Source organism: Callorhinus ursinus, unplaced genomic scaffold (genome assembly GCF_003265705.2).
Source record: "Callorhinus ursinus isolate GAN/ISIS: 27379988/994484 unplaced genomic scaffold, GSC_fseal_2.0 scaffold30, whole genome shotgun sequence".
In the NCBI taxonomy this organism is placed as follows: Eukaryota; Metazoa; Chordata; class Mammalia; order Carnivora; family Otariidae; genus Callorhinus; species Callorhinus ursinus.
The window spans coordinates 19,212,615-19,240,411 of record NW_027397092.1 but is presented as its reverse complement, the minus strand read 5'-3'; the positions used below and the strand labels follow the sequence as shown (position 1 = coordinate 19,240,411).

The following is a 27,797-nucleotide window of genomic DNA, read 5'->3' as shown; positions in this document are numbered from 1 at the left end:
ACCTGAAGGAGCAAGCCATGCAGATAGGGGAGGGGGGAAGTGTTCCAAGATGAGGAAGAGGAAGTGCAAAGGCCCTGAGGCAGAAATGTCTCTGAAGTGGCCAAGGACTAACTAGTGTGTTCTTACTACAAAGAGAAATCATTATGTGATGTAATAGAAGTGGTAATCATATTGCAACACATAAATGTATCTAGTCAATGCATTCCTTAAATTTTGTTATAGGTCAGTTTATATCTCAATTTTTATTTTTTTTTAAGAGAGAGAGCGCGCGAGCCAGCATGGGGGTGGGGGGGCAGAGGTAGAGGGAAAGACTCTTTTTTTTTTTTTTTTTGAGGGAAAGACTCTTAGGCAGGCTCCACGCCCAATGCAGAGCCCACAAGGCAGGGCTCCATCTCACGACCCTGACTTCATGACCTGAGCCCAGATCAAGAGTTGGAGGCTTAAAAGTGCTGAGCCACTTTGCAAATTATTTAAAGGGTGAAAGCAGCATGGCGAGGGGAGGAGGTTACCACTGCTGCTGTAGGGACAGACTGAGATCTGGGAGCGATTTTGGATTAATTCCCTAATCTCTTCCCATCACCTGCAGCAAGGTACACTAAACTTCACAATTCTTCCGGTCCCGCGTGTATTATTATTTAAATTTGATCCACAGCTGGGTGCTGAGGTAGCTTCCCCATCGCAATTTGGCCAGGAAAGGGAAGGAAGTAGAAAGAAGGCCCCTATTTAGGTACCCTGGATGGGGCATTAACGCCTTTGGGCAAGAAACCAATTTAGGAATATATAGATGGGCTTTGTAGGGGGTTCCTTCTCTTTCTGCTTGTCTGCGGTTAAAAAAAAATGTGTGTGTGTGTGATAATCACTTTTGATGTCAGTAAATCCCAACTTGGGTCCAGTAGTGAACGTTGGCTGAATCAAAGTAGCTAACCGTTTCCAAGGGCAAAGCAGTTCCAGACTTCCGGGGGTCACTGTAAAGAAGCCCAGGGGAACATGGTGTGCAGTAGTTGGTCATGGCGCAGAAAAGGGCTTGAGGGGGCTTGCACCAAAAGACAGCGGCAAGTTCTGAGGTGCGCGGAGGTTTGCATTGCTCGCTGGTAACAGCAATTACGCCTCCCCCTCCCCGGATTAACGGGAAGGCTTCTAGGGTTGAGTCAGCTACAGTCCCGTGCTCAGGCACACAGTAGGTGCTCAGTAAGTGTCGCTAGAGACACAGGGGCTGGGCGGCGCGCCGGGGAAGCGCCTCTGCGGGGGACAGACCCCTTCCGAGCGCTGGGCTCAGGGCGCGCCCGGGCTCGGGCCCGACCCTGCGTCTGACGTCCAGCCTCGAGGCGGGGTGCCCGCGGGCAGGGCTTCGGGGCGGCCGGCGGACAGACCGACCGACGTCCGGGCGGCGGAGCTCGGAGGCCGCGGCGCGCGCAGCCGCGGGGCTGGGGTCAACGCCCGGGCGCCCGGGTGGCGCGGGAGGGGTGGCCGGACGCGCGGGGACGGCATGGGATGTGACGAGCGGCGCGCTGTGCATTGTGGGAATCCCGGGGCCGCGGCAACTGGTTCCAGTTCACTCGGCAGCGGAGCCGGGCGGAGGGGGCGAGCGCGCGGCGCGCGGGCGGGAAGCGAGGAGGCGGGCGGGCGGGCCAGCGACAAGCGCGGAGAGAAAAGGCGCGAGCGGCCGAGAGGGCACGGGCCGGACACCTAGCTGCTGCCACCGCCGCCGCCGCCGCCAAGCCGCCCCGTAAGTGCCGCGCGGGCCCCCTCGCCGCGCGCCCGGTCCGGTCGCCGCGCTCTTCCGACCGCGGGGGCCCGGGAGCCTCCGGGCCTGGCGCGCACGGGCGGCGCTCGGCCGGGCTTGGGTCGCCGCGCTCCGCGTGGCCCACGCGGGGCCTCGCGCGCGCACGGCGCCCTCCCAGGCCCTGCCCGGCCGCGCGGGATTCTCTTTGGTTTTGTTCGAACAGCAAACCCGGAAGCCAACTTCTCTCCAAATCGCGTCCTCCGGCCCGCGCCTGGGCGCTTTTGTGGGAAGGCGACAGTGCTGGCCCCTCCCCCGGCGACCCTTCCCGGGGCGGGCGGGCGGGCTGAGCCGGAGGCCCCGGGGAGGCCCCGCGGCGCTGGCCGGCCAGCCTGGGCCTGGGCTACCCGGAGCTGCGGCGCGCGGAGTTGTACTTGGTGAGGCCCCCGCCCGCCGGCGAGTTGCCGGCCCCCGCACAATAAGTCGGGCCCGAGAGCCAGGTGGCGGTGGTGTAGGCGTCTGGCTCGGTCTCTGCGGAGAGGGGAGGCTTGGCCGCTGGGGGATACTCGTGGGATTGGAGCCAGGCAGGGCTGGGGCGGGGGTTGTCCAGGGACTGGCTGGAGAGGGGACGCGGGAACCCCCCGTTGCCCTCGTTCATCTTCTGATCGGCCTTTTGTTTGCTTTGTGGCTGGGAGTTTTTTTTTTTAAAAGGTAACTCGGGAAGGCTGTAGGCTCCCAGGGTGGAGAAGGCCGGGAGGGAAGGACTCGCTGGGGGTGGGGTGGAGTGGGGTGGTGAGTGCGCTGGTTGCTGCTGGCGGTGTCACCTGACAACAGGTGTGCGGGGTGGCGCGCCCCGCCTCCACTCCTGCAGGGGCCGCGGATCACTCAGGGATCTGGTCAGTAGATTGGAAGGTTCTTTTAGACCAAATGTTAGGGAGAATATTGCTGAGTCTGAAAGCGAGAAACGTCTGTACGGACAGCTAAGACAAACTTTGAATTCAGCAATTACAATTACCATGAAATCCTTGTAAGATTTTAATGATCCAATAAACAGCATATAAAAATAGACAATTAGAGGAGCATTCTTGTTGGCTTCTCTTTTTCTTCCACCTTTGTGGTTTGAGGTTTTACCGTTAAAGAGGGGGCAAAGTACTTTGTCTCAGGCTTCCTGCTCTGCGGACTAGGGGAATTTCAAACAGCTTTAGGTTTGAGTGGGAGACTCTAGTTGTAAGTTAGGTGGAATCCACCTACTGCAGGCCTCCTTTAGTGTACCAGTCTGCCTTCAGAGGAGTTACTGGCTCTGAAATGGCCACCTCATGCCTGCAACTGGAATTTATACCCCTTGTACACAACTGAATAAAGTTGGGCGGTGTCATCCCAGTCTCCAGTGGGGATAAATTTGCTTTAAAACCTAATTTTTTTCGTAAACCCCCCCCAAAACCAAAAAACCCTCGAGTCTTTAAATTCTTCCCCCCTCTAGTTTTAGGAGGAGAGCGGGAAATCTCTTCATTCTGTTATTTTGTTTTATAGCCTGTCACCATTGTTAATGCTGATCGCTAGATGAAGGCTTTAGGAAGGAAGGAAGCGTTTAAGTGAAAATTATTTGAGGTAGGGCCTTTAGAATGAGGAGTGGTCTGGAATATCACTTGTGACACTATAACACACAGCCGTAAGTCACTGGCGTGGTCTGTACCAAAGTGGCCAGGTGCAGGGAGTGGTACATCTCTGTCTGCCATTTCTTCTGGCCCTGGTGACAGCAGAACTCCCAAGACCCCTTATCCCTTTCCCATAGAGGGGCTTCGAGTACATGTATTCTGGGACCTGCCTCTAATACCTTCAGAGCTAATGCTGCCTCTGGTCGTTTAAAGGTGATTTATTGAAATAAACCAAAGTGCAAACCCCAAGCTGGCAAAACACAATAAGAACCTATATATGCTATTGAGCAGAATTACAGCAGCTTCTACTCTTTGTTGGATTGTGCCTTTGGATTTGTGGTAGGTTTTTCACAGCTCGGTTCCTGGCACATATGCTGGGAAGGAGCAGGGCTGAGAGGGGCCCACACCTTTCCTGTGGGTTCTCCCCACATTCTAACCGTTTTAGAAGTACATTGGGGCCCACCCTAGCTCTTACGAGTGAGCCCAAGTGGGTTCCAAAGAGTTGTATAGCTTGTTTGCTTGGATCAGGCCTGCCAGACTGCTGTCCTACAGTCTTTCAATAAATAATTCCTGAGAATCAACTCATGAGTCAGGCACTGGGGACAGGAGCATGATCAAGAAATGCCCAGTCCTCATCCTTGGAAAAGTGATGCAAAGAGAAGACAGGCAAGTGGCTGTTGCAAGGTTGGTGCAGAAGGCCACAGTAGCTCCCATGGTAGCCCCCAGAACACTGACGTAAGCAGAAGCAAGCCCGTCCTGGGTACAGAAAGGCCAAGTATGAGTTGGCTGGGCAGAGGAGGGCAGAAGCAGACAAGTGTTTGAGGTCTGGGGAGCCCCACGTATGGAGTCTTAGAACAGTGAGAATAGAGGTCAGATGGGGGAACTACCAGAGGCTCAGGATGGCTGAATCCTGGAGGGAGTCAGGTAAACCTAGAAGAAGCCACTGAAGGCTCTGAGCAGGAGAGAGACATGGCCAGATGGTCTTTATCCTTACTGGGAATACTTCATCTATTCAACAAATACTGAATGGCTTCTAGATGCCAAGCCCAACCAACCAGGATCCTCCTCTGTTGAAGCTCACATTTAAACTTGTCCTTTGACAGCCTTCCATTGAAATGGCTATCTTAGAGTTTGGCACAACCTTTAAAAGAGAGAGGAGGTGTGAAGGAAAGCTTCCTCTTGAAGTAGGAAGATAGTGCCTTGCTATTGAAATGTAGTGCTGATTCCTTCAGTGCAGCTCCTGAGCTTGGGGCTTTTACAGAGGTGAAATTGTAATCCCAGACTAGCCTCCTGTAAACTCTTTCCTGAATAACACCTGTGTTGGCTTCTGTTTTTTCCCCACCACTAAAAACCTAATACACGAGGAAGATACGTATGCTGGAACAAAATTTGCAGCTTAGGATTTATTTATTATCTCAATTTGTCCTTCTCTCCTTGTTTGTAATTCCTTGGTTCATTGAGGGTAGACTGTAAGTTCTTTAATCATCTGCTCGCTTGATGATGTAGTGTTTTATGAATGGAGAGAGATGTTTTTCCTGATTGGCTAGAGTACCAGAACAAGTCTCTCTTCTCAGCCAATCAGAGGGCTGTTTCTGAACCTCAGCTCTGTGAGTGATAGTTGTGTATTAGATCCTCATGCCTCTGGGGACTTGACAGCAGTGATACTGTTAATCATCTGGTATGATAGGAGTAAATGGAAGAGAATGCTGTAAACAGGATTAGTGTCCTATGCTTCAGAATTAAGTGCCTCAGGTTTGCTGTCATGATTGGAGTTGATGGGAAGGTGGCAAATGCATGTGGACATGTGGGCATTTATCCAGCTGCAGGGAGTGGATGGTGCGGTCCTCCCCCGGCAACAGTGACTTAAACCACAGATCGCTCAGTTTCCCCTCATCCTCGGGTGCTGGAGATAGGGCCCGTCTGACTAGCAGCTCCCCAGCAGTTCTGGTCAATATTTCATTCGGGATCGATATGCGCGAATTCACTGCTTAGATAATAGAAGACTTCACAGTCGCCGGTTCCAGTGGTTTTGTAAGTGCCCTGATTATAAGAGTTTTGTATGCTGTGTCCTTAGCAGAGGTCAGTCACTTGCAGATGTGAGGAAGGTAAGTGTTTCCCGCTGGTCTCTTTCGTCTTTTACTGAGCTAGTCTCGTGGCAAAAGAGGCGGCTGGAGCCATAGAATTATCAGGGAGGGGGAAGGCCTCTTCGTGGCTCCCACCTGAGCTGTCGGGGCAATTGTGGTATTCCCTTCCTGGGAATGCGTAAGGTGGCCCCACAAGCTCGCTGAATTTCGAGGGTCTGAGTTCCCACAGGGATTGGCCGGGTATGTGTCCACAAATGGTCTCACTGAAGGTCCCTGACTGGTGTCCCACTTGCCACATCTCTGAGTCCTGTGGCCTGTGGCCTTTGGCAATGCTGCCCTCATCTTTTGTCAAGAGAACCCCATCCACTGTAAATGCCCACTAAACAGTCACCATCCAGCCAGCATTTGAGAGCCTACCAGGTAACAGGCAGGGGGGGTGGGGCCCTGGAGGTACACTGGTGAGCAGAGCCGACTGATGCATCCCATCACTACAGACGAGGAAATTGGCAGTGATGATATAGCAACTGCTAGGTTGAGGAGGTCGGTTTCAGACTATTTATATACATTGGATCTAGAGTAGCAGTCAGGTTAGAAGAAAGGCCTGGAAACTGCATCTGCGGAGCACTTTATTTATTTATGGAGATTTTATTTATTTATTTATTTGAAAGAGAGAGAGTGAGCACGAGTGGAGTAGAGAGGCAGCGGGAGAGGGAGAAGCAGGGTCCCGCTGAGCAGAGAGGCTGACTCTTGGGGCTCCATCCCAGGATCCTGAGATTAATACCTGAGCCAAAGGCAGATGCATAACTGACTGAGCCACCCAGGGCCCCCTACAGAACCCTTTATATGAGATTGAGAAAAGTAATTGAACATATTAAAGAATGGTGGCAGGCTAAGGAACATTATAGGGGATTTGTAGTTGAGCTCAGGGGCCACAGCAGGAATGTCCATTGAGGAAACAGGAGCAGTTTGGCCTGGTGGATACTTTGTTGCTGGTAATAGGGAGAGAGGGGCTGTGGGACCTTGCATGCAAGGCTGGAGTTTGGGCATAGGGCTGCCCCGAACTAGACTGTGACTGGGGGGCACAAGGCACAGCTGCAGCAGGAACACAGAGGAGGGAGCCACGTGATAGGTCTGCATCACCAGACCGCTAGGTAGGATCGCCCCAGAGGGCTGGAGAGGGTGTTCTAGACTGAGATCGTGGCATGTGCTGAAGAGTGAAGGTAGGAATGAAGGCGGTTTGTAACGCAGCGAGGAGCCTGTTCGGGTGCCCTGTCGGAGCGGAACAGTGTGGTAGTAGGTAGGATAGCCCTGTGCCCCTCTGACCTCTTTTGCCCTTCCTGATAGTAGAGGGCTTGTCACTCTCATGTCCATCTTTTTCACAGGATCCTCACAGTCTTCTTACTAGTCCTGTGCACTGAGGACAGGCCACATGCCCTGGTCCCATCTCAGTTGTTGGGAGGCCTGTGGTCAGAGACTTGCCTCTCACTCAAGCCTGGCTCACTTCTCCATACAGCCCTTCTCCAACAGTGTGTGACTCTGGGTAAGCTTTGGGTTTCTGCAAGCAAGGTTCATGTCTATTGTGATTGATTTATAGTCGGAGGAGTTGCAGAGGTAAAGACCACAGAGATCCCTTCAGGATCAACCACAGAATCTTCGTTTCCTGGCCTGGTAACAGTCAAAAAAACCAGCTAAGCTAATGTGCCCTGATGAATGGATGCCAAGGTTGCCTAAAGCCGTGTTGCTGTCTTCGAAGCATGTGGGGCCCTCTCTAGGGGTGAGGACTTCTGGTTTCTTGAATGGGGTGCCCTCCTGGAGTATTAGTCCAGGAAGGAGGGAAGGACACAGTTTTGTCCGTTTGACAAGATAGTATAGCTGTTTCTCTTCTGAGCAACGTCAGTGTGTTGAAGCCGAGTGTGTTAGAAGCCACTTTTTCTGTGATAGAGGACCGTCCATCTCTCAGAAGAGGCTGGATACAGGACATGGGTCACACAGGACCCAATAGGCTTTGGCTGGTTGCTCACACCCTGGCTTCATGGTCAGCTTTCAACTTGGTTTGTTATGTGACAGAGACTGGCTGTTTTTCCCTCTGACCAAATAGCTAAAGGACATTTCTCAACCTCTCTTGCAATTAGTTGTGGCCATATGCCCAAATTCTAGTCAATGAATCATGGTCATGGTCAGTACTGGTGTGCGCCCCCCTTCCAGGGCTGGCCCTTGAAGACCTCCATGTGTTATCCTCCATGGCCTTTTCCCTTCTGCGGTAACCCTGGGAATTGTGCATTGAAGGATGGTAGGGGTCCAGGTCCATGAATCATGTGGAGCAGCACCTGCCAATCATGGAGACCCACTTTGGACTTTCACAAGGGAGAAATAAGCTGTAGGGGCTTGTTTGTTATAGTTGCTAGTGCTGTCCTTGCCAATAAAAATAACCAACATCAGTTTTCAAGGAGGCGGCCTCTTTTCAAATTATACACATTGTTGTTATTTTTATTGACTTTCCTGAGCACTCACTGAGTGAATGCTTGTCAGGCCCTATATATGCATGTTTTCATTCAGTTCCTCCACCAACTGTCTGGGGTCCATTCTGTCTTCGTCGCCGCTTGATGATAAAATAAGCTCCAAGGGTTAACATTATGTCACATGCCCAAGGACACATAGGCGTAAGTGGCAGAGCCACAACCTCAGTGAGGCCGGGCTGACTTTGGAATTTGAGTCAGCACTCAACAGTCACGTCCAGCACAGCCACTCTCCCCTGACGTGGGTGCCTGGGCGTGGCCGCCCTTGTCTCCATAGACCCCTGAAGAGTGGGATTTATCTGGCACACTCAGGGGTTTACCTGGATATTTTTAAAGTCAGCACACATCACTGGATGTCAGGAGGCTGCATGGCTCTGTCAGAAGTCTTTCCAAGCTGTGACTGCAGCTTGGGGACCTATAGTTAGAAGTGCGGGAAGAACATGGGAGGGGTGAGGAACAGGAGTTGCAGGACCAGCCCTGGGGTGGGGGGGATATGAAGACGTGGGGCCGTGTTATCAGGAGCCTGACTGAAAATTAGGTGTGAAGATGTTCTCTCAGCAGAATGGCACCTGAGGATCCATGACATTGAAGGTCCTGCCTGGGACCCAGGGAGTTAGGGATGAGCTGACCACAGCCTGGCCTCAAGTAGCTTGCAGTGCAGTCAGGCTGGGGAGACAGATGCACAGAGACATGCCAGAATGCGGGCTTTGAGAACATGGAGCAGCGAGTGACGCCAGTCCGTGGTTGGGCCCGAGGACAGGGATCGAAAGAGATCAGCTCAGCGGGCTGGCAAAAGGACAAAGGGTGTCAGAGGCAGGAGAGACATTGTGGACCCTGCACCGCAGGGCAGGAAGTCAGGGGCGGCCTGGAGCCTGGGCCCCGGGCAGGCATGGCAGGAAGCAGTGCTGTGGAAGCAGCTGAAGGATGCTGTCTGTGGCCGGCTCAGGGTGATGGGGAACCCACAAGGGGGCACACATCCTCTGGCCTCAGTGGACCTGAGCACGGTAGGTAAGAAGGAGAGAGAGCTGAACCAAGCCAGGGAGGCCGAAGAGAAGGGAAGAGGCCCGAGAAGGTATGACGTGGGTTCAACAGAGCTTGGCTAATGGCGGGGCACTGTGAAGGGGGGCAGAGAAGTAGGGCCCAGGTTGACTGCTGCTTGGTGGCTTGGCGCATGAGGTTGTCACTGCTGGGGCTGAGAAACCCAGAGGAGGGAGTTCCAGGTGCCCATGGGACTTTTAAGTTCCTTGCCACAGGCAGATCAGATCTCTGGGGCTGCACAGCCAGGTGTGCACCTGGGAGTCCGCGGCCTGTCCACATAACAGCTAGAGTGGAAGGGAAGCACCAGGAGCATCAGTTTTAAGGAATGAGCATTTCTAGGGCCCATCAGGTCCATGCATGCTGATGGCTCGTCTCTGGGGCAGGACATTGCCCGAATCCCACAGAGGCAGCCCCAGACATACCCAGACAGCTCTGCCTGGGATGGGAGCTGACGCCTGTACTCCGGTAAGAATGGGGCTGAGCTGACTAATCATCACTGACCATAGGCCTCTCCTGCTAAAGGAGGGGAAATGTTCAGATCTGCAAACTCCTAGTCCAGAGGCGTGGGGTTGGTCTGTGAAACATATTTGTAGCCAAGCAAAAGACTGCTGGGAAGCCCACTGACCGCTTTCCCTGCAGACACACACATGCACACATGTGTGCAGGTACCATTTCCTGCTCAGAGTCAGCATGGACACCTGTTTGTAGGGAACCTTTCAAAATGGAGCTCCTCACAGCAAGAAATGGAGCCATTTAATTGTTCCAGAGAAACTCAGGCCCTTCTGGGACTCTCTTTAGCATTCAGTGATCAATTAAGACTTGGTGCCCCTTGATGAGAAATAGAAGGTTCTCATCATAATTGTCTGTAGCTACCCCACCCCCACCCCCCAGCATCTATCCAGGGCCACCTTAATTCTGCTAGAGTGCCCAAGAGTTCTGCTGTCTGCTGTTTTGGCCATCTGTGTCAGGCAGACAACTGAGATGATCTTAGGGGTCGCACTGATGTTAGGTACGGACCGCGGTGTGTTCCAAATACAGGGTTGGGCGTGAGAGTAACAAGGACTCCTAACTCTGTGGCCCCTGCTGGCATAGAGGCATGGCCTGTTGGAGCTGGAGTGGCCCACACACCACACAGCCTGACCTCAGTTTACCAGTAAATGGGAGTCTTGCCCATTTGGTTCAGTGGTTGAGCATAGATGTCCGCCAGGAAATGCTTGCATGGTGCCCAAGGATAGGCCTCAGCCTCTTCACAACCCGTCTCCTAGCGCCCTCACTGCTTTTCATGATGATCATTTAAATGACTGTAGGGTTATTTCTTCTCTCTCTTCCCCACCAGCTCTGGGAGAACAGGGATCCCATTTGCCTTGTGCCCTGCTGTCCCTGTTCCCCAGCCTACCTCCTGAAGTGAATGCATGAATGACTTGAATGTTCTCAGCAAACGTTTGAGAACTTGAATGCTCTTAGCACACATGTAGACCTTAGTGGTGCTCTGCCAGGAGTACAGCCAGGGGCAGCCCTCTGAGAGCCTGCACTCTGACGGGAGAGACGGGAGCATGTGTACATCATTGTGGCATGAAGTGCAAAGGGGCCCAGAGGATTGGAGTGGCTGTATCTGAGCACTCAGGGAAGGGTTGGCAGAGGGCAGAACGCAAGTGTGAGGGATCGTGGTGGTCCTGGCCGAAGGGCCCAGCCCCTGCAGGGGAGGCCATTTGCAGGAGCTGTGTGTGACTCCCACTGTGTCCAAGTTTGGACCACCGGAGGTATGGGGTGAAGCTGGATGGATGTGCCAAGCCTAGATTTCTGAGGCATTGCATGACAGGCCATGGGTGTTGATTTTTCTTGGGAACTGTGGCAGCCAGGGAAAGCTTTCAGACCAGAGGCATTGAGTATTCAGACTTGTATGTACCACCCTCAGAGGCCAGGTGGATTGGAGAGTAGGGCCCACGGTGGGGAGACCTCTTCAGGAGATGTTTGTGATCATTTGGTTAATGATGACCTGGATTCAGTCATAATCAGGGTGGACAGGAGAGGCCTTCCAAGAGTTGATGGAGACGGAGCATCCAATGGACTTGAGTGGTGTTTTGGATGGGGATGGGGAGGAAGAGCAGGGAAAGACAAGCACTTCTCCATCTTCTCTAAGGACAGGCCTAGCTAGTGGCCTGGAAGTGTTCTGAGGGCCTGTGATTGCAGCCCAGCTATCTGCTGAGCTCCTGTGAGCTGTTCTTGCCCCCCCCCCCCACACAGAAAGGATCGTGAGGTAGAGATGCTGCTTTCATCAGAGGGCCTAGGTATCAGGCTTTACATCATTCTGGGGGCAGGGTACATAGTTTTCTTTCATGAAGGCTTCAGCACATTTATCCACCCTGGTCTCAAGGGTATGAAAATGCAACTGTTAAACAAGTGTATAGGATGTAGTCAAGAAATCCCATTTTTTTTTTTACATCATGTGCCATAAAGGCAAGGCACTTAAGAGCACTCATTGTCAGAGTAACGTTTTAAGTGCAGGTGGCCACTAAAATTGATGTTATGGTATAAAATGTGAAGAGCATCGCCGTTCTCTTTTTAGGGGCCGAAGTGCTCCAGCGGAGTGCATCAGCTGGGCTCGGAGGACTCAGTGGCTGCAGGCGGTGGCATTTCTTCTAGGGGCCAGAGAGTGCAGGGAAGGGGGGGGACCCCATCCCCAGGATCCTGACATCTGTGCCTCTTGCCTCCACAGTGTGCTTACTGATTCACCTCCAGGGCCACCGCCATGTCAAGCCGGGGTGGGAAGAAGAAGTCCACCAAAACCTCCCGGTCCGCCAAGGCGGGAGTCATCTTCCCCGTGGGGCGGATGCTGCGCTACATCAAGAAAGGCCACCCCAAGTACAGGATTGGAGTGGGGGCGCCCGTGTACATGGCCGCCGTCCTGGAGTACCTGACAGGTGAGTAGATCCACGTCCCCCGAGGACACCACTGGACTCACATCGTGGTGGTTCGGACACTTTCCAGGGACTGATCTGATCTGCGTGGTTTCTTTTATTTTGAAACTTTTCAAAACCTGCAGAGAAGTGACAGGAGTAGTACGATGAACATTTTCACCCAGGTGCCCCGGTTGTTGACATTCTGCCCCATTGGCTTTTTTTTTTTTAATTTTTATTGTTATGTTAATCACCATATATTACATCATTTGTTTTGGTGTAGCCCCATTGGCTTCCCCCCCCCCCACCTGGGTGTGTGTGTGCATATGCATAGGTGTGCACGTTTATACATTGATTTTTGGCTGTTATATAGTCCATTTAGAAATTTCTTTAATCTCCCAATATTGGCATTTATAGTTTTTTTGGTTTTCTTTCCTGATCCAGGATCCATTTCAGAATCCTGCATTTCCTTTAGTTGTCAGGTTTCTTTAGTCTTATTTAAGTTGAAACAATTCCTCTGGTTGGTTTTTTTTTTTTTTTTTAAACTTTTCCATGACGTGGACATTTTTGAAGAGTGCATCCAGTTGTGTTGTGGAATGTCCTGCAGTCTGGGTTGGTCCTATGCTTGGATTTGGGTTAAACGTTTTGGCAGGGGGATTGCCTAAGTGCTGTTGCGTCCTTGTCTAGTATCATGCCAGGAGGCATGTGATGTGGGTTTGTCCTGCCATTGGTGATTCACTCGGGTCATATGGTTGAGGTGGTATCTGCTGGATTTCTGCACAGCCTTCACCCAGTGGCTTTGGCATTCCTGGATGATCCTACCCGAATCTGTTACTACTATAGTGGTTACAAAAGAGTGATTTTTCTACTTCTGTCATCTCTTCTGCGTGTATTAGTTGGCACTCTTCTGTAAAGAACTTACTTTTCATCTGCCCTTTTCCTCTTTCTGTTTTTTGTATTCGAAATGTTACTTCATGGGCTTAATTTAATGAGTTAAACACTATGACATCATTACTCAGTACGCTGCTCACATTATCTCACGTTTGACATTCAAGCCGGTTCTGCTGTCCTTTGCGATGGCCTCTTCCATTCTTACACATTTTCTTGCTTTCCCCCACAATGAGGTGTTCTAGTCTCACCCTGAATTTCCCTAGCCCCAATCTCGAAATCAGCTCTCTCTTCGGGAAGGGGGGGTGGTCGTTTTCCCGAAAATAACCTTACTGGTCTCACTGGTGGCTCCATGGCCACTGTGGGAACCCACGTGGGCAGGGATGTCACCCCCATTTGTAGTGATGAGAAAACCAGCCTAAAAGCATAGGAGAACTTGCCTGGGGTGGCATATGGCCAAGTAGGGAGTAGAGAAGGGACCCAGATCCTGCTGGGCCGTTGTAACGCTTTTACGTCTTAGTGCTCTGTGCACCTCAGGGTATGTGGCAGGAAGGGCCCCCCTCCATTCTTGCAGCCAGACAGGGAGACTCAGCAAGATAAGGTGCCTCTTCCGAAGTGGTAATAGGCAGCAGGACAGCTGGATCACTTCTTGCTCTCCTGTCTCTCAGTGAGGCAAGATCAAGGGTTCCTCCATAAAGAACACCATCATGAGGGACATGAAGTTGTTGTATTCTTTTGAAAGCACCTAGGCACGAGAAGTCATTGGTGGCTTGTAGCTGGGAGGCATTTGCACTTCTGGGACATTTAACCCCCTGCTTCTCAGAGACTCTTAGAGGTGTAGCATGAGCGAGGCATGATTCTTCTTCTATAGATGAGGAACCAGAGGCCCAGAGCTTATGACACACCCAGGAAAGCCATGTAGAACATTGGCAGTCAGGGGAGAAGTTACTAGATAGGAAGCGGAGGACATTGCTTCGTTCTGGCTTGCCAGTTTACATGCTGTGTGACCTAGAGTGATTCACTTAACCTCTCTGGGCCCCAATTTCCTTTCAACTCAAATGTTGACATAGCCCATGCTCCACCAACTCCAGGCTGCTGTGACACCCAAAGGGCTTTGTTTGATCATGATGGGGAAGCTGATGTGCCGTGATTCCTGGTTCCCAAATGCCGTGATGTCCTTGTCACTGGGATGTCCACTACCATTAGGTCAAGTACCACATCAGTTTCATTTCTTCCATCAAGTTTCTGTTTTTTAGTTTGCAGGGTGTGGGGTGGGGGTGAGGGGATACCATCGCTCCAACATATCTGAGGCAGTTACTATGTGTGCCACACAGAAAATCTGGACGTTTTCCTCGTCTGTGCCTGGCTGGCTCTGGAACTGAGCACAGTGCTCATGAGTTTGAGGTCAGCGGGCCCATTCTCATGGACTTTGATTCTGTTTGCACCCGCACCCATCGTGCCTCTCCCCAGCTCTCATGGGTGTACGGTAAGGGTCACGGAGGGGTGTGGGAATGGTCAGGGCAGCCCATCACTAGTGCTGGACAGTAGCTCAAGGCAAATTTTTGCTCAGCTGTCAGCCATGTTAACCCCTGTATGTTAAGAATAATATATATTTTTATGTTTTACCAAGTTCTACCAGCAGAGCTGGAATCCGAGCCATTTTGTCTGCATGCATGCAGTGCTGTCATTGGCTTGACCATTGCCCTACGCCTGCCCCCACCGTGGTGCCCAGCCCACATGACGGACACTTCAGGAACATCCTGAGACATGAGTGCTGTGCTCAGTCACTGCTGTGGTCACTTGTGCCCTGTTGCCAGATCGGGTAGTAGCTGGGCTCGGGGGCCATGTCCGGTGAAAACACTGCTCTGTTCCACCCCTCAGAACAGCGCTGTGAGCCCACACTGACTGACCAGCCCTAAGCACCTTGGGCTGGGATGTGACAGCATGTGACCATTTGGAAGTTCTGAGTGTTTGCCCACTCAGAACTTTGGTTTTGTTCCACGAGTGAGAAGGAAAGGTGGACAGTCCCTCTTTCTGCTCTGCTCTTTGATTTTGCTTCCCTGAAGACACTTTCTCATTCGTTCCACAAACTGTTGAGCACCTGCTGTGTACCAGGCACCATGCTAGGCTCTGTACGAGAACATAAGCGTGATTGCAGCAGAAATGGTCTCTGTTCTGTGCCGCTCATGGTCTGGGCTGGGAGAAAGAGCCAACCAACCCAGATGGTTACTGCCCATGACAGATGCCGTGGAGAGCATGAGCCGGCCAAAGCAGCGGCCCGGACGCCGGGGCTCCTGGAGAGGAGCTGGCTCAGGAAGGCTTCTCTGAGGAGGAGCTCTCGGCCGTGACCTGGCGAAGGAGTTGGGGCCCGTCAGCCCTGTGAGAGCTGTCAGTGGGGCTGTGCCAGGCACGCACCTGTGCTCCAGGAGCCGGCTGGATGCCAGCCTTACCCCAGAGCTTGGGGAAGATGGGCAACGAGGGAGAAGCCCAGGCACCAGCCCTCGAGCAGCTCAGGGCCTCGCAAGGATGTGGCGCAGACATGGTGCTGTAGCGTGAGGTATGTGAGCCAAGTCCCAGCCATTCAGCAGGTCCTCACTGAACATGTATCTGGTCCTGGAATAGAAGCCCGAGCAAGACCTTTCCTCTCCCCAGGGAGCTTTCTGTCCAGGGACAGGTACAGGCAGGAAGCAGGCGGTGCTGTAGCTTTGTGTTAGGCGGAGGAGGCTTGTTAACCAAAGCCCCCTGCTTGTCTTGCTGTCACCCGAAGGGCCCCGTAGAGGGATTGTGTTCAGACTCTCACAGGTGGTGCACAGAGTTGCAGGCCCGGTGATGGAGGTGTGCCACCTGATGCCCTTTGACATGGCTGGGCCAGGCCTCCGCCTTCAGCAGGCCCCAGCGGAGAGATGAGGGGTCTGGATGAGGTTGCTAATGGGACAGCTGAGCTACCAGGGTCCTTCTGGGACTAGGTGGCTGTGGAGCAGGGAGGTGACATTTCTTTGGTGGCCAGCCCTAGGGACCAGGTGGGATGCCACAATATTCAGTGGCTGTCACGTAGAGGCAGTAGAGCTAGATGGTGAAGATGTGGACCTAGGTGTCCACAGTTCCATAATTGTGGCCTCGGGCCAGTCGCTCACATTTCTGGGCTGCGGTTTGATTACCTGTACAATGGGGCTAGTAGTGACCGTCCCGTAGGGTTATAGACGCTGCAGTGAGGGGACGCAGGGGAAGCGCTCATCCCACACGCACACAGCGTAAGGGCCCAAATCTAACCCTTAGCAGTGGGGTTAAGGCACAGAGAGGAGGAAGTCCCTAGTACCCCTCTTCTGGCGGCTGAGGTTACTTTCCGTGGGGGTGGTGACGGGGGCTGTCACTGCCCCCTCGTGCATGTTGTCCTTCAGCGGCCCACAGCCCACCGAGCCTCGCTGGCACCTGCAGAATGCCTCGGCAGCTTCAGCTCCTCCTCTCCCTGGTTTGTTTCAAGTGGCGCTTAACTCCTCCTAAAGCCTGTACCAGCCTCAGCACCAAGATGTCCTGTTACCAAACTCTTCTGTCTTGACATTGGCAGCCCCTTCTATCCTGATACCTGGCACATGCATGGACAGCTTCTTGAAGGATGTTTCAGTTAGCCAGGAGCTGAGCATGCCAGAGCTGAGGCCACACCAGCATTAAGAGTGGCCAACAGGGGCCCTTCAGGCCACAGGCCATCGGAGCCCAGTGACACCCCCCCACCCCCACCGTGCAGAACATGTTTTCAGGGGTGAGGGACCACAAGGGTTCTCCTCCTCACGGCCTGCTGCAGGCTAGAGTAGATGTGGGGAGGAGGTTGTAGCCTTGCATCTTGCTCTGAAATGTGAATTTGGCCTCTGTTTCTCCTCTTGGGTCCAGAGCCCAATCACCTGCTGTACTTAAGACGAAAAGACAACATCTGGAACAAGCTTGGGCCTGGCCACCAGACAGCTCCTTCCCCACATCTGCCTGTGCCTGGCTCTGCCTCCCAGCTGGCCTCTCTCTGGAGCTCTTCCTAGGGAATGTGACGCTGTCCGCGCGTCCTCTCAGTGGCCAGGACCAGCTGGGCCTTGCTCCATTCTACACCAGGAAGACTGACTGCACCTAAAGCACTTAACCAGCATTCATACCAACCCTGCAACACATGGTAGGTGGAAGTGTTACCGCATGGAAACTGAGGCAGTCAGGGCAGCCCCTGCCCAGCCATCATCTTCGCCCCCATGGTACTGTGGTACTTGTCTCTTCCATGACATCTAAATGATAACATTTAAGGGAAAAGGGAACTTGACTTGAGTCAGGTTGGAATCTCTCTCCTGCGCCCAGCATAGCACTGTTGGAAGGTATAGGTGTGAGACATGAGATGAGCAACATGTGCTATGGCTTTTGCCCCAGTGAAATGTCCATTCATGTTGGGGACACACCAGCCCAGAGACCAATAAAGGAATAGGGCAGACGAAGGGAGAAGTTAAACGTGCTTGAGTCCTACAGTTGGGAGGAGGGGTGGTAACTGGAAACTGTGCGGAAGAGCAGAGAGCAAGCACCCTTGTGATTTGTTGGTCTTTTTTTTTTTTAAGATTTCACTTATTTATTTATTTTAGAGAGAGAGAGAGAGCACAAGGTGCGGGGGGGTGAGGAGCAGAAGGGGAGGGAGAGGGTGGAAGAAAGAATCGCAAGTGGACTCCATACTGAGCATGGAGCCTGACATGGGGCTCGATCTCAGGACCCTGAGATCATGACCTGAGCCGAGATCATGACCTGAGCCGAAATCAAGAGTCGGATGTTTAACCAACCGAGCCACCCAGGCATCCCTGATTTGTTGGTCTTAAGTCATGGGTCAAGGCACTGTGGGTCGGCACTGTTCTGAGTTTAGCAGAACCTAAGTGTATGATGAAATTTAAGAGGTATTCCACCAAAAAACACAGCTCGGTGGCTGAGATAGGGAGATGGCTAGATTCACATCCCCTCCTTTGAGATGGATACATGAGTTCCTCAGATGAATTTGTCAGGGAAGAAATTTGTTTTAGTGTGGGAACCACCAAGAAATAGCTGTGTTTACTGCAGGACTCTTGAACATGTTGGTGTCACTGTGAATCCCCACAGGAAAGAACTGTGATTGATAGTGGTTCCCAAACTTTTATCACGAAAGTCCTTTAAGGAACACCTTAAAACACCCTGCACAGTGCAGTGTAGGGGACCCTGGTATGGCTTACACCCATAACGAACAGCACTGTGAGGCAGGCTAAGTGAAGAAATAAAACCAAAAGGTCCCACCAAGAGCAGGCTTTGGTTTTTGTGCCATTGAGATGCAAAGCTTGGCTCTGAGGGGCCTGATGCACAGAAGGTGCCTCAACATTTGCTAGGTGCAGTGGTGTCTCGGGAAGCTCCTAGCACGTATTCTACTAAGCTGAGTTGCTGAGGCATTAATTCGGGGATGGCCTACCAGACCCAAGGCCCTGTGCAAGACACTCAGGTGCCAGACAAAAATCCCTGCCCAAGGAACTTACTTCCTGGAAAAGAAGCACCTTTGGAGCCATTTTACCCAACCCCCGGAGAGAGCAGTCCTGGCTCCTGTTCGTCAAATCCAAAAAGATGTGCAGTGACATCTTTTTTTTTTTTTTTTGGTACAGAAACCCTATCCCATAGCCTGATCACAAACCTTATTCTACCAACTTAACCTCCTAGTACTTAACGCTTGTTTGCAAAAATCTAATCCACTCTCAGAGGGTTTCTCAACATTAGGGAGGATGGAAACCTCTCAAGACTGAATGTTGATACCTTGTGATAAGTATAGACCCTCCCAAGATAGCCACTGATTTGGGGTACCTAAATTTTGATCCATTTAAAAACCCAGTGTTGGAGGATTGCATTTCTACCTCTTACAAGGTAAGGCTGTGGCTAGAATTTTTTTTTTTCCTGTCTTCTTTGGATCTAATCTACAAAATGATGAAGACCTCTGGATTTTTGTATTCTTTTCTTTTTTTAAAAAATGATCTATTTCAGAGAGTGGGGAAGGGAGAGAAACGGAGAGAGAACGGGAGGGTGGGGGAGGGCGGGGGAGGGCCAGAGGGAGAGGGAGAGAGAGTCCCAAGTGGACTCTGCGATAAGCACAGAGCCTGACTCGGGGCTCGATCTCATACCCTGAGATCTCGACCTGAGCTGAAACCAAGAGTCAGTCTCCTAACTGAGTGAGCCACCCAGGCGCCCCGGATTTTTGTATTCTTAATCTCCGACTCCTTACATTTTCCCAAGCCCTGCCCCTCTCAGCGCTCACGTTTCACACCTGATCGTCCCTCTCCTGGTCTTGTCAGGGACCAGAGCCTCCCCCTCTTCAAAGCAGCACCTGGCACCTTCTCCCGCCAGATGCTGTAATGGGAAGCTGCTGTGGTAAAGTTCACAGGACCAGCTCCTGACCTGGGGAACAAACGGTCCCCTGGGTGACCTTACGGCCACTTTGCAGACCAAATGGGGCCTGGCCCTTGTGCCTGACTGTGTCCTACAATAAAAGCTCAAGGAAAAGGGATGACTCTTAAGAATATACCTTGCTGTCTGGTTTGGCTGACGAAATGATCATCCTCTCCCCGAGTTTCAGCTTGCTTGATTTCTGATCCATAACTGGGCCAGGGTCAGATGTTGCATATCCCTTTGGTGTTAGGGGTTGGGCTGCACTCCGGGCCCTCCCCGTCTCTTCTAAGTGCGGGAAGGGGAGCCCTCCCCGTCAGCAGCACACCCTGTTACATACTTGTTTCAGCAAACACCCATCGCATTCGGTGTTTCTGGCCTGGGCAAGGACCCAACAAGCTTGGCAGATTGGGGTAGGCAGAACCTGCACTTGGCTCTGTCACTTCCCTGGCCTCTTTACCACTTTCCTATCCAGGACACCTGAGTGTGTCCTGTACTCATACAGCTAAAAATAGGGCAGGAAGAGAAGGACAGTCAGGTTGGCTCCCTGATGGTCGGAGGCCCCCTGAGTTCCTCCTGTATCTCTGGCTTATTTGCCTGACCACCCCTATCTTAGGCTAACACTTCAGGCCAGGACCCAGCTAGCTCTTGCAAGCACCTTCTTGGGCACTCATGCTGCCCTGGGGCTCTCAGCACCCCACAGTGCTCACTGGTCTGCAGAGCCCTTTACCAGCTTCATATTCCTAAACAAACCATACACACATTCTGACACGCACGTGTGCACACACACACACACACACACACACACACACACACACACACGAAAGGGAGGACTAGGGATTTTAATGAGCCAGAGGGCTGTGACTAGAAAAAAGTTGGAAACCCTGAAGTTGGAACTAATGTGTTAGATACCCAGTGCATGCAGACAGTATTTAAATGCATATTCCTGTTTCAGGTTATATGAACAATTTGTGTTTAAAAATGTAAGAAACTAATGGTCCCACCGCCCAGAGGTAGCTGCTGGCACCGAGTGCCTTTTGTGTGTACGTGCATGAAAGGGAGTTAGAGTTTAGCCCAGTTGTTTGTTTTTATTAATATGGGCTATTGTTGGTCTTCACTGATAGCCACAGAAAGTCATCACCGCATATCATCTTGCAAAGCAAATCGCAGGGTAGTTGGGGAGGGGCTCCCCCCCATGCTTCACGGGCAGTCGTCCCTCTGCCTGCCAGGGGAATAGATGATTCTGGGGCAGGGAGACGTCTGAGGAGTGCTTGAAGAAGCAGTTTATCACAACACTCCTTTGACCTTTCCCTCATCACGTCGTGTTGGATGGCCAGCCAGCGAGCAGTCCCAGGTGGCGCAGGCCTCAGGGCTGGAGGAGAGAGCCCGGAAACCACTGAGGGGAGGGGTGGCATTCCCAGGGCTTCGCTGACCCCACCCCAGATGTGGAGGGGGTAGCACAGCAGGGTTGCGTGCACCTGCCGTGGGGCACAAACACTGAGTTCTTATCTGTCCACCACCCAGTCCTTCCGAAGAGTCCATGAGGGGGTCCACGAGAGTGTCAGCGTGACCTGGGCCCACTTTGTGGAACGGTGGCCCCGCTTCCCCTGCTTTCTCGGGGCTGGGGTGTGGACTGTGTCACTGGGCTCAGAGAAGGGAAAGGCCTCATTGCTTTCTTTTGCAATCATTTTCTCCCAGTCTGTGACTGGTCTTCTTATTCTCTTAACAGTGCCTTTCACGGAGCTGAGGTTTGTGATTGTAATGAAGTCTAGCGTATCATGTTTTGCTCCTTTGGTGTTGTATCTAAAACCTCGTCACCAAATCCGAGGTCATGCAGATTTTCTCCTATGTTATCTTCTAGGTGTTTTATAGTTTAGTGTTTTACATTTAGGTCTGTGATCCATTTTGAGTTAATTTTTGCAAAGGATGTGAGGTCTGTGTCTAGATTCACTTCTTTGCATGTGGATGTCCAGATGCTCTGTCCTCTCTGTTCCGTTGAAGATGCGTTGCGTTGCCTGGGAATGCCCAGTGGTCAGGGAGGCTCCCTGTTGCTTCACAATTTCCCCGCGAAGGGTCCCATGCCACTTTCATTTCTGCCACTGGGGTCTGCAAATGCACAGGCAAGTTCCCTAGGAAGGGTTCTGTTTTCGCTTGGGCCAGTGGAAAAGCCCACAGCAAGACCAAACTTGTTTCTGGATTCAGGCAAGGAAAAAGGTATGCCCCGAACTAAGTGTGCCTCTTTCATCTCAGGCCTTCCATCTGGGATCATTTTACTTGTGACTGAAGTACATCGTTTAGAATTTCATTTCGTGAGGTCTTTTGGTGATAAATTTTCTCAGGCTGTGGTTTTGAACATGCTTCTTTTATTTTTATTTTTTTAAGATTTTATTTATTTATTTGAGAGAGCACAGCAGGGGAGGGGCAAAAGGAGAGGGAGAAGCAGGCTCCCCGCTGAGCAGGGAGCCCAATGCAGGGCTTGATCCCAGGACCCTGAAATCATGACTGAGCCAAAGGCAGACGCTCAACTGACTGAGCCACCCAGGTGCCCCTGAACATGCTTCTATCACATCTATAAAGTTTTTAGCTGTTAATTCTTCAGTGTCTCTATTCTAGGCTCTTTCTCCTTATAAAACACGAATTAAACATTTGTTAGTGTCTCATTTTTTTTCCGTATCTGTTCATCTCATTTATAGTTTTCATTTCTGTCTTGCAGAACTTATTTGTGAATAATTATTTCCGCTGTCTTCTAGAACTATCTCCCCATTTACTAATTCTCTCTTCAGCTATATCTTATATGCTATTTAATTCAGTCCCTGATTTTTTTTTTGAGAGAGAGAATGCTGTGCATGCACCAGAGTTGCAGCAGGGAGGGGCAGGGGGAGAGAGAGAGAGAGAGAATCTTAAGCAGGCTCCACACCCAGCATGGAGCCCAACTTGCTGCTGGATCTCCTGACTTTGAGATCATGACCTGAGCCAAAATCAAGAGTCGGACGCTCAACTGACTGAGCCACTCAGGTGCCCCCAGTCAATGAGTTTTTTATTTCAGCTTTGAAACTTTTATTTCTAGAAGTCCTGTTGAGTTTTTTAAAAATCTGCTTGGTTGGTCTTTATAACTTCTTGTTTTCTCTTCATTTTCAAAATTTTCTTTAACTATGTTATACATAATAACATTTATTTAATAATTTGCTTTTTTCAGTTTTATTAAGGAATAAATGACACATATAACTGTATATATTAAAAAAGTGTACAGCCTGATGATTTGATATCCATATACATTGTGGAATAATTACCAAGTTTATCTGAATAATCCTAATAATGGCAGTCTTTTATTATCTATTTCTGCCAGATTTTGAATCATTGTTCAGAAAGTCTACTTCTCTCCAAGATTACAAAGGAATTCCCTTATGCTTTTGCTCAGTATTTTTATGGTTTAATTTAAGTTTTTTACATTTTTACTTTGATCCATTTTAAATTAATCCTGATATATAGTGTGAGATAGGGGTTGACTTACTTTTGTTCCAGATGGTTACCCAGTTACCTCAGCACAATCAACTATCCCATCTTTCCCTGGTGATCTGAAATGCTACCTTTACCATACATGGAATTTCTAGATATACTTAGGACTATTTCTGGACTTTATTTTCTGTTTCATCGGTCTGCCTAGTTACATTATGTTTCTCATATCTTGTGGGTCTTTCATTGTCTTTAATTATTTTCTTCAGTAAGTGATATGTACCAATGGCAAAACCCACATCTCCCCACAGGACATACAGTAAGACCTGCATTTCCCTTCCTGCTCTTTTTCCTACCCAGTTCTCCCAGGAGACAGTGTTATTAGCTTCTTATGTATGTTCTGTATCTTTCTAAAGATATTTTTCTTCTCCCTTTTCATTTCAAAATAAATCTTAAAAATGAAATGCCAAGAAATAATTAATCAGGATAATGGTTACATGTGATATGCAGAGACTGACATTTATATTTGAGCCCCAATCTTGGTTGAGAGAAACAGGGTTGCTGATCTGCCCCGAACATCTCCCCAGAGCTTCCAGCCCTCTCTGCCAACCCTAAGACCTGACTTGAGACTGTGAGGGGAGGCCTGCCTGGACTCTAGGCCCTCATGGGGCTGCCTTCCCCTGGGATGACTGCTTTATAGTCTTTATAGTTCACACTGCCTGCCATGGAGCCTGAGCGTTGGCTAATACATGAAACCAGGCCAGTGCCTTGGAGAACGTGCCTGCACTTCCATCCTCAATCATGGTCTGAATGCTTCAGGGCTTGGTTTACTCATTTAGTGATCCATCTGTAATGACCTATTTGTGAAAGAGTTACCAGGCTCTGGCCAGGTGCAAGGTGCCACGCTGAGGGTCGAAAGAATCAGTGCTCATTTCAACAGATTTGTAGTGAGTGCCTGTGATGGGTCTGACCTATCGGAGGCCATATTCACGACCCCAGGGCTGGGAACATGCCTTCCCCACTTCTCCCTCATCACTGTGAGCTCAGCTGCCAGCACGAGGGCTCACGTTGTGCAGCTGCTTCGTAAATAGTTTTTCACTGAAGGATCAGAAGACTAGTTAGAGGGTGATGAATTTCAGGAGGATGGAATGTTGGTAATGTCAGATGCGGCCAGGACATTGATGAGATGGGAGCGGACCTAGACCCCTGGATTTTTCAATGAAGCCGAATTAGGGTTATGCTAATGACACCGGGGCACGGCCAGACCTGCCCGAGGAGAGGCAAGTGGCAGGGTACGAGTGGGCGGCAAACAGGAAGGCGTGGGGACTTTATCAAGGGTTGCTCTTTCGCCTCTGTCACCAAAGCCACTGAGGATGTCTCACCTATACCTTGAAAAGGAGAGGAAGCCAGGAGCTACCCACCTGATTTAAATCGCAGCATCCCAGGAGGGGTGCAGGCTGTGCCCCAGGGTCTCTCTGTGGATGACCAGCAGGAATGGTTTTAAAGAACTACTTACTTACTGAGAGGAGAAGGAATAGATGAGAATTCTACAAATATCTTCTCTCTTGCTGATATTTTAACAGAAAGGTATCAACTAATAAAGCATATTTATAGTCCTCTTGCTTTCTTTGCCTGCCTGAAGGCTTCTATGTCTAGTCAACCCAGAATAAAACATGGTGAAAGCAAAAAGCCACTCCTCAGAGCTATAAATATGTCATAGCAAGAAGTCAGACCCAAAGGGTATTAGCCACAGTCAGCCTCCCCCCATCTCTCTGTCTCTCCCCACCTCCCCCTTCCGTGCTGGTTGCCAAGAAGATATAACACAGCCTCGGCTTGGACTTGCCAGGCGGCTCAGCCCGCCTTCAGCTCTGACCCTGGCTCCCACCTCCCCTTCCTTGATGTCTTTCCTCCTTCACTTCACATCCCACCTTCCTTTTTAGGCAAGTGCCTTCCGTCTGGTGGCCAAGAGGCGTGTGCTACCTGGTACATCAGAGGCCTGTGGTGGTGCCCGATGCTGATGGGTCATCCGGCGGGATGGCTGTCATTCCCATGTACACAGGGAAACGTGTGTAGAGTGGCCTTTATAGAAGACATTTAGAAATGTTGTCTGCCTTAGAAGGAGGCTCTTGTTCTGCCAGAGCTCACATGCCTTGTCTGCAGGATGGTGGGAACTCTGTGGGAATCCAGGGCTTCTGGAAAAGGCTAATCGCAGGCTTCCCTTGCCATGGCTATCCTGATGGATGCTCCTTGTGGTAATTGGTAACTGAGGTAGTCTTTGGTAAACATTTATATGCTGCTTCTGTAAATCTGGGGATTGACTGCTGAAAGTCAGCATCAGAAAATGAGGACACTTACCTTGAGCAGCATCGGTTTCCCTGCCCTTCCACCTCCACCCCAGGCCCTGGCGGTCCCTATTCCAGATGGAGATTGTGGCCTGTGGTTATGTAAGTTTTGGAGGCATGGGGGCCAGTCCTTTGAGTACTAGTCAGAGGCAGACCGGTATAAGTAATGAAGCATCTGCCTTATTAGTGAGCACTTACTATGTGCTTTACATTTGGTAACTCACGGAATCCTCAAACTGCCTATTTTAAGCCCCAGAAGGAAACTAGGGCTTAGAGTCTAAGTAACCTCTGCAAGGCCACTCACATAGTAACCCATCTCGAGAAGAGCGCCCCCTGCAGGCTCTCCTCTGGAGCACGGACCTTAGTGGTTACCAGGAGAGCTGGGGGGGGGGGGGGCGGGGGCGGTGCTCAGGGATCCTAGGTCCACTTTGCATCTCCTGTGTCTCCAGTGGACATTGCAGGAGGGTGGTATGTGCCCAGTCCTGGAAGGCTGGCTTGGGTCCTCAGTGGAGCCACAGCTTGGCCGAGGAGGCAAAGCTTCCTGAGAGGGGCAGGCCCTGAGCAGTTGCAGGTGACGTGCAAGGGCTGGAGACGGTCTTGGGGTCTGGCCTGGGCAGAGGGGACAGGGGTCGTGCAGGGATGGGCCTGGAGAGACAAGGAGTCACTGACAGGAAGGAGATGGGTTTGAGCATAAGAAGGCTGGTGGCCATTGGCGTGACGTGTGCCTGACTAGAGAGAAGGGCAGCCTGGTCAGTGTCGGGGGTACTGGCTGTATCAGCAGCAGGACAAGTGAGGTTCTGGGGGAAAGAGGAGCCACAGAGTCCTTGGAGAGGGGAGGGCAGTGCCCTGTCTGCCATGAGGAGATTTTATGGCTCAGTGGCGCTGAGGGTGGACTGAAGGGCCAGGAGCTTTTGCCTGATGTCCCTTCCTCCCCCCCCCCCCCCCGGCTTAGGAAAGGGGGGGTAGAATCCTGGGTGACGCAACTTGCATCTGACCGTGGCCTTCAGCCTCGGGAATCCATTTGAGCACACAGGGCCAGAGCCTCCTCTGCTATGGCACACTCATACTGCTCTAAAAACAGTCATGGAAAGAACCTAAAAAGTCCACATGCTCAGAACTCTTGTGAGAAGCAGGATTAGGCAGGTGGGGACAGATGTCAGGGCAGGAGGGTGATACGGGGTCTCGAAGATAGGGGGCGTATACCATAGTTGTCTCTTCTCGTTTACACTGCGTTTTCATTTTACATTTTGAAAAGCTAAATTGTGCACAAGGTAAACAGCACCAAAGAGGGTAAAGTGTCTCCCTCTGATGAAGTGTCCGATTCCACTCAGAGGAATCCCCAGGGCGCCCCATCTCACGAGTGTGGAGGACAGGCGTTTCCTCTGCCCCCGGACACAGGGCAGCCCGCCATATGCACCTTTCTCCTTGTTTTCCTCTTTAAAAGTCCATCTGGGAAATGGCACCGTGTCAGGGCTCTTTAAATGAGTTTCCTCTTTACATTACACTCTTCAAATCATTTCATTTCAGCAGACCTCTCTGAATGTTCATCCCTTCCCGCGATGAATTAAGAGCAAATGGCTGTGATTTTCCCTATCCAAACAAACACACATATTATTCATTTCCTTGTGAATTAACTCAGTCCTTGAAAGGGAGTGCGTGGCAGGGCAGAGGGTCCTGCTCAGCTGTCAGCCAGGCCCTGGGTGAGAGCAGGTTTCTCTGGGCCTGCCCCAGGCACGGCGTCCTTCCCCCTTCCTTCCTGGGCCTTGACTCGCGCTGGCTCAACAGCTGGCTTCAGTTCTGCCCCTGCCCTGGCACACACCCTGTGGGGGTCAGACAAAAGCCCCAGACCCCATCCCAAGGCAGAGAACGCCTGTGGGGCCGCCCCGTGTGCTGCATTCTATCAAGGTAAGTCTGGCAGCCCCGAGGTTAATCGGGTTCAAGTGCATTTTTCAAACATATGTAAACTGTTAAGTTTAACAGCAAAGAGTAAACTGTCGGGGGGGAAACACCAGGTTTTCTATACTGTTTTTCTCCTCCCCGTGGCTCTCACACACGTGAGAGCATCTATCCACTTAGCCAGCCCATTATTTTGATAGAGGAACCGGAGGAAAAGAAAGAATAGTTTTCTTCCCCTAGAAATCGAGCCTGCTGTACTTTGTAAGAGATGAAGTGTGTGGTTGTAGCCTCCGAAACAGTACCAGACACCTACCAACCGTGGTAAGCATGTAACTTGCAAACTCATGATCCCCTTCCATAGAAAGGGAAAGCAGCCTCAGGTGTGTATTGGCACGTCTACAGCGAAGTGCAGGCTGGGATTCACGCCTGAGCTGTCTGACAGCAGACCCCGGCTCTGCCACGGCGCCCTTGGTGGCTGCCCCCCACCCCCCCAACTGAAGACAGACTGAGGAGGTAAGCTGATGCAGAAGCCCTGGAGACTTAGGGGAAGACACAGGACAGCTTTGCAGAAAAGGGAAGGGACTCACGCCCTGGGCTGGGTTGCTGGGTAAGAGGAAGGTAGTGTTGGTCAAGAATCCTCTTTTTTGTTAATGTGTATAATGCAGAACTACTTACTTTTTACTTTGAAATCGGATAAACAGCTTACTTTAGAAACTCCCCAATTAAGCCGCGTTTCTCTCTTACTGCGAGACGTGGGGAAGGTGGGAGACTGGACCAGATGCTGGACCAGGTTCTTGGGGATCTGTAACGTGGGGCTTAACAGCAAGGGTCAAGTGTGTGTCAGACTCGGAACATCTGCAGAAAAGCAACAGAATGGCTTATCGTTACAAAATACCTTGTATC

At 51.2% G+C, this 27,797-nt stretch overlaps 1 protein-coding gene across 7 annotated transcripts in view; it reads left to right on the top strand.

Annotated features, from left to right (window-relative positions):
• The first annotated feature begins 1,543 nt into the window (after positions 1-1,543).
• Positions 1,544-27,797, top strand: part of MACROH2A1 (macroH2A.1 histone) — an 87,135-nt gene continuing 60,881 nt past the window's right edge. For 2 of the 7 annotated variants that reach the window (XM_025860961.2, XM_025860957.2), the window contains exons 1-2: positions 1,544-1,726; positions 11,730-11,934. In XM_025860961.2, coding sequence (XP_025716746.1) covers positions 11,763-11,934 — 172 coding nt within the window. In that variant the 5' untranslated portion in view covers positions 1,544-1,726; positions 11,730-11,762. Of the gene's footprint in view, positions 1,727-2,138; positions 2,158-6,866; positions 7,000-7,214; positions 7,234-11,729; positions 11,935-27,797 lie in introns of those variants that run through there. The other 5 variants (XM_025860962.2, XM_025860960.2, XM_025860958.2 and 2 more) reach the window with 4 other exon arrangements.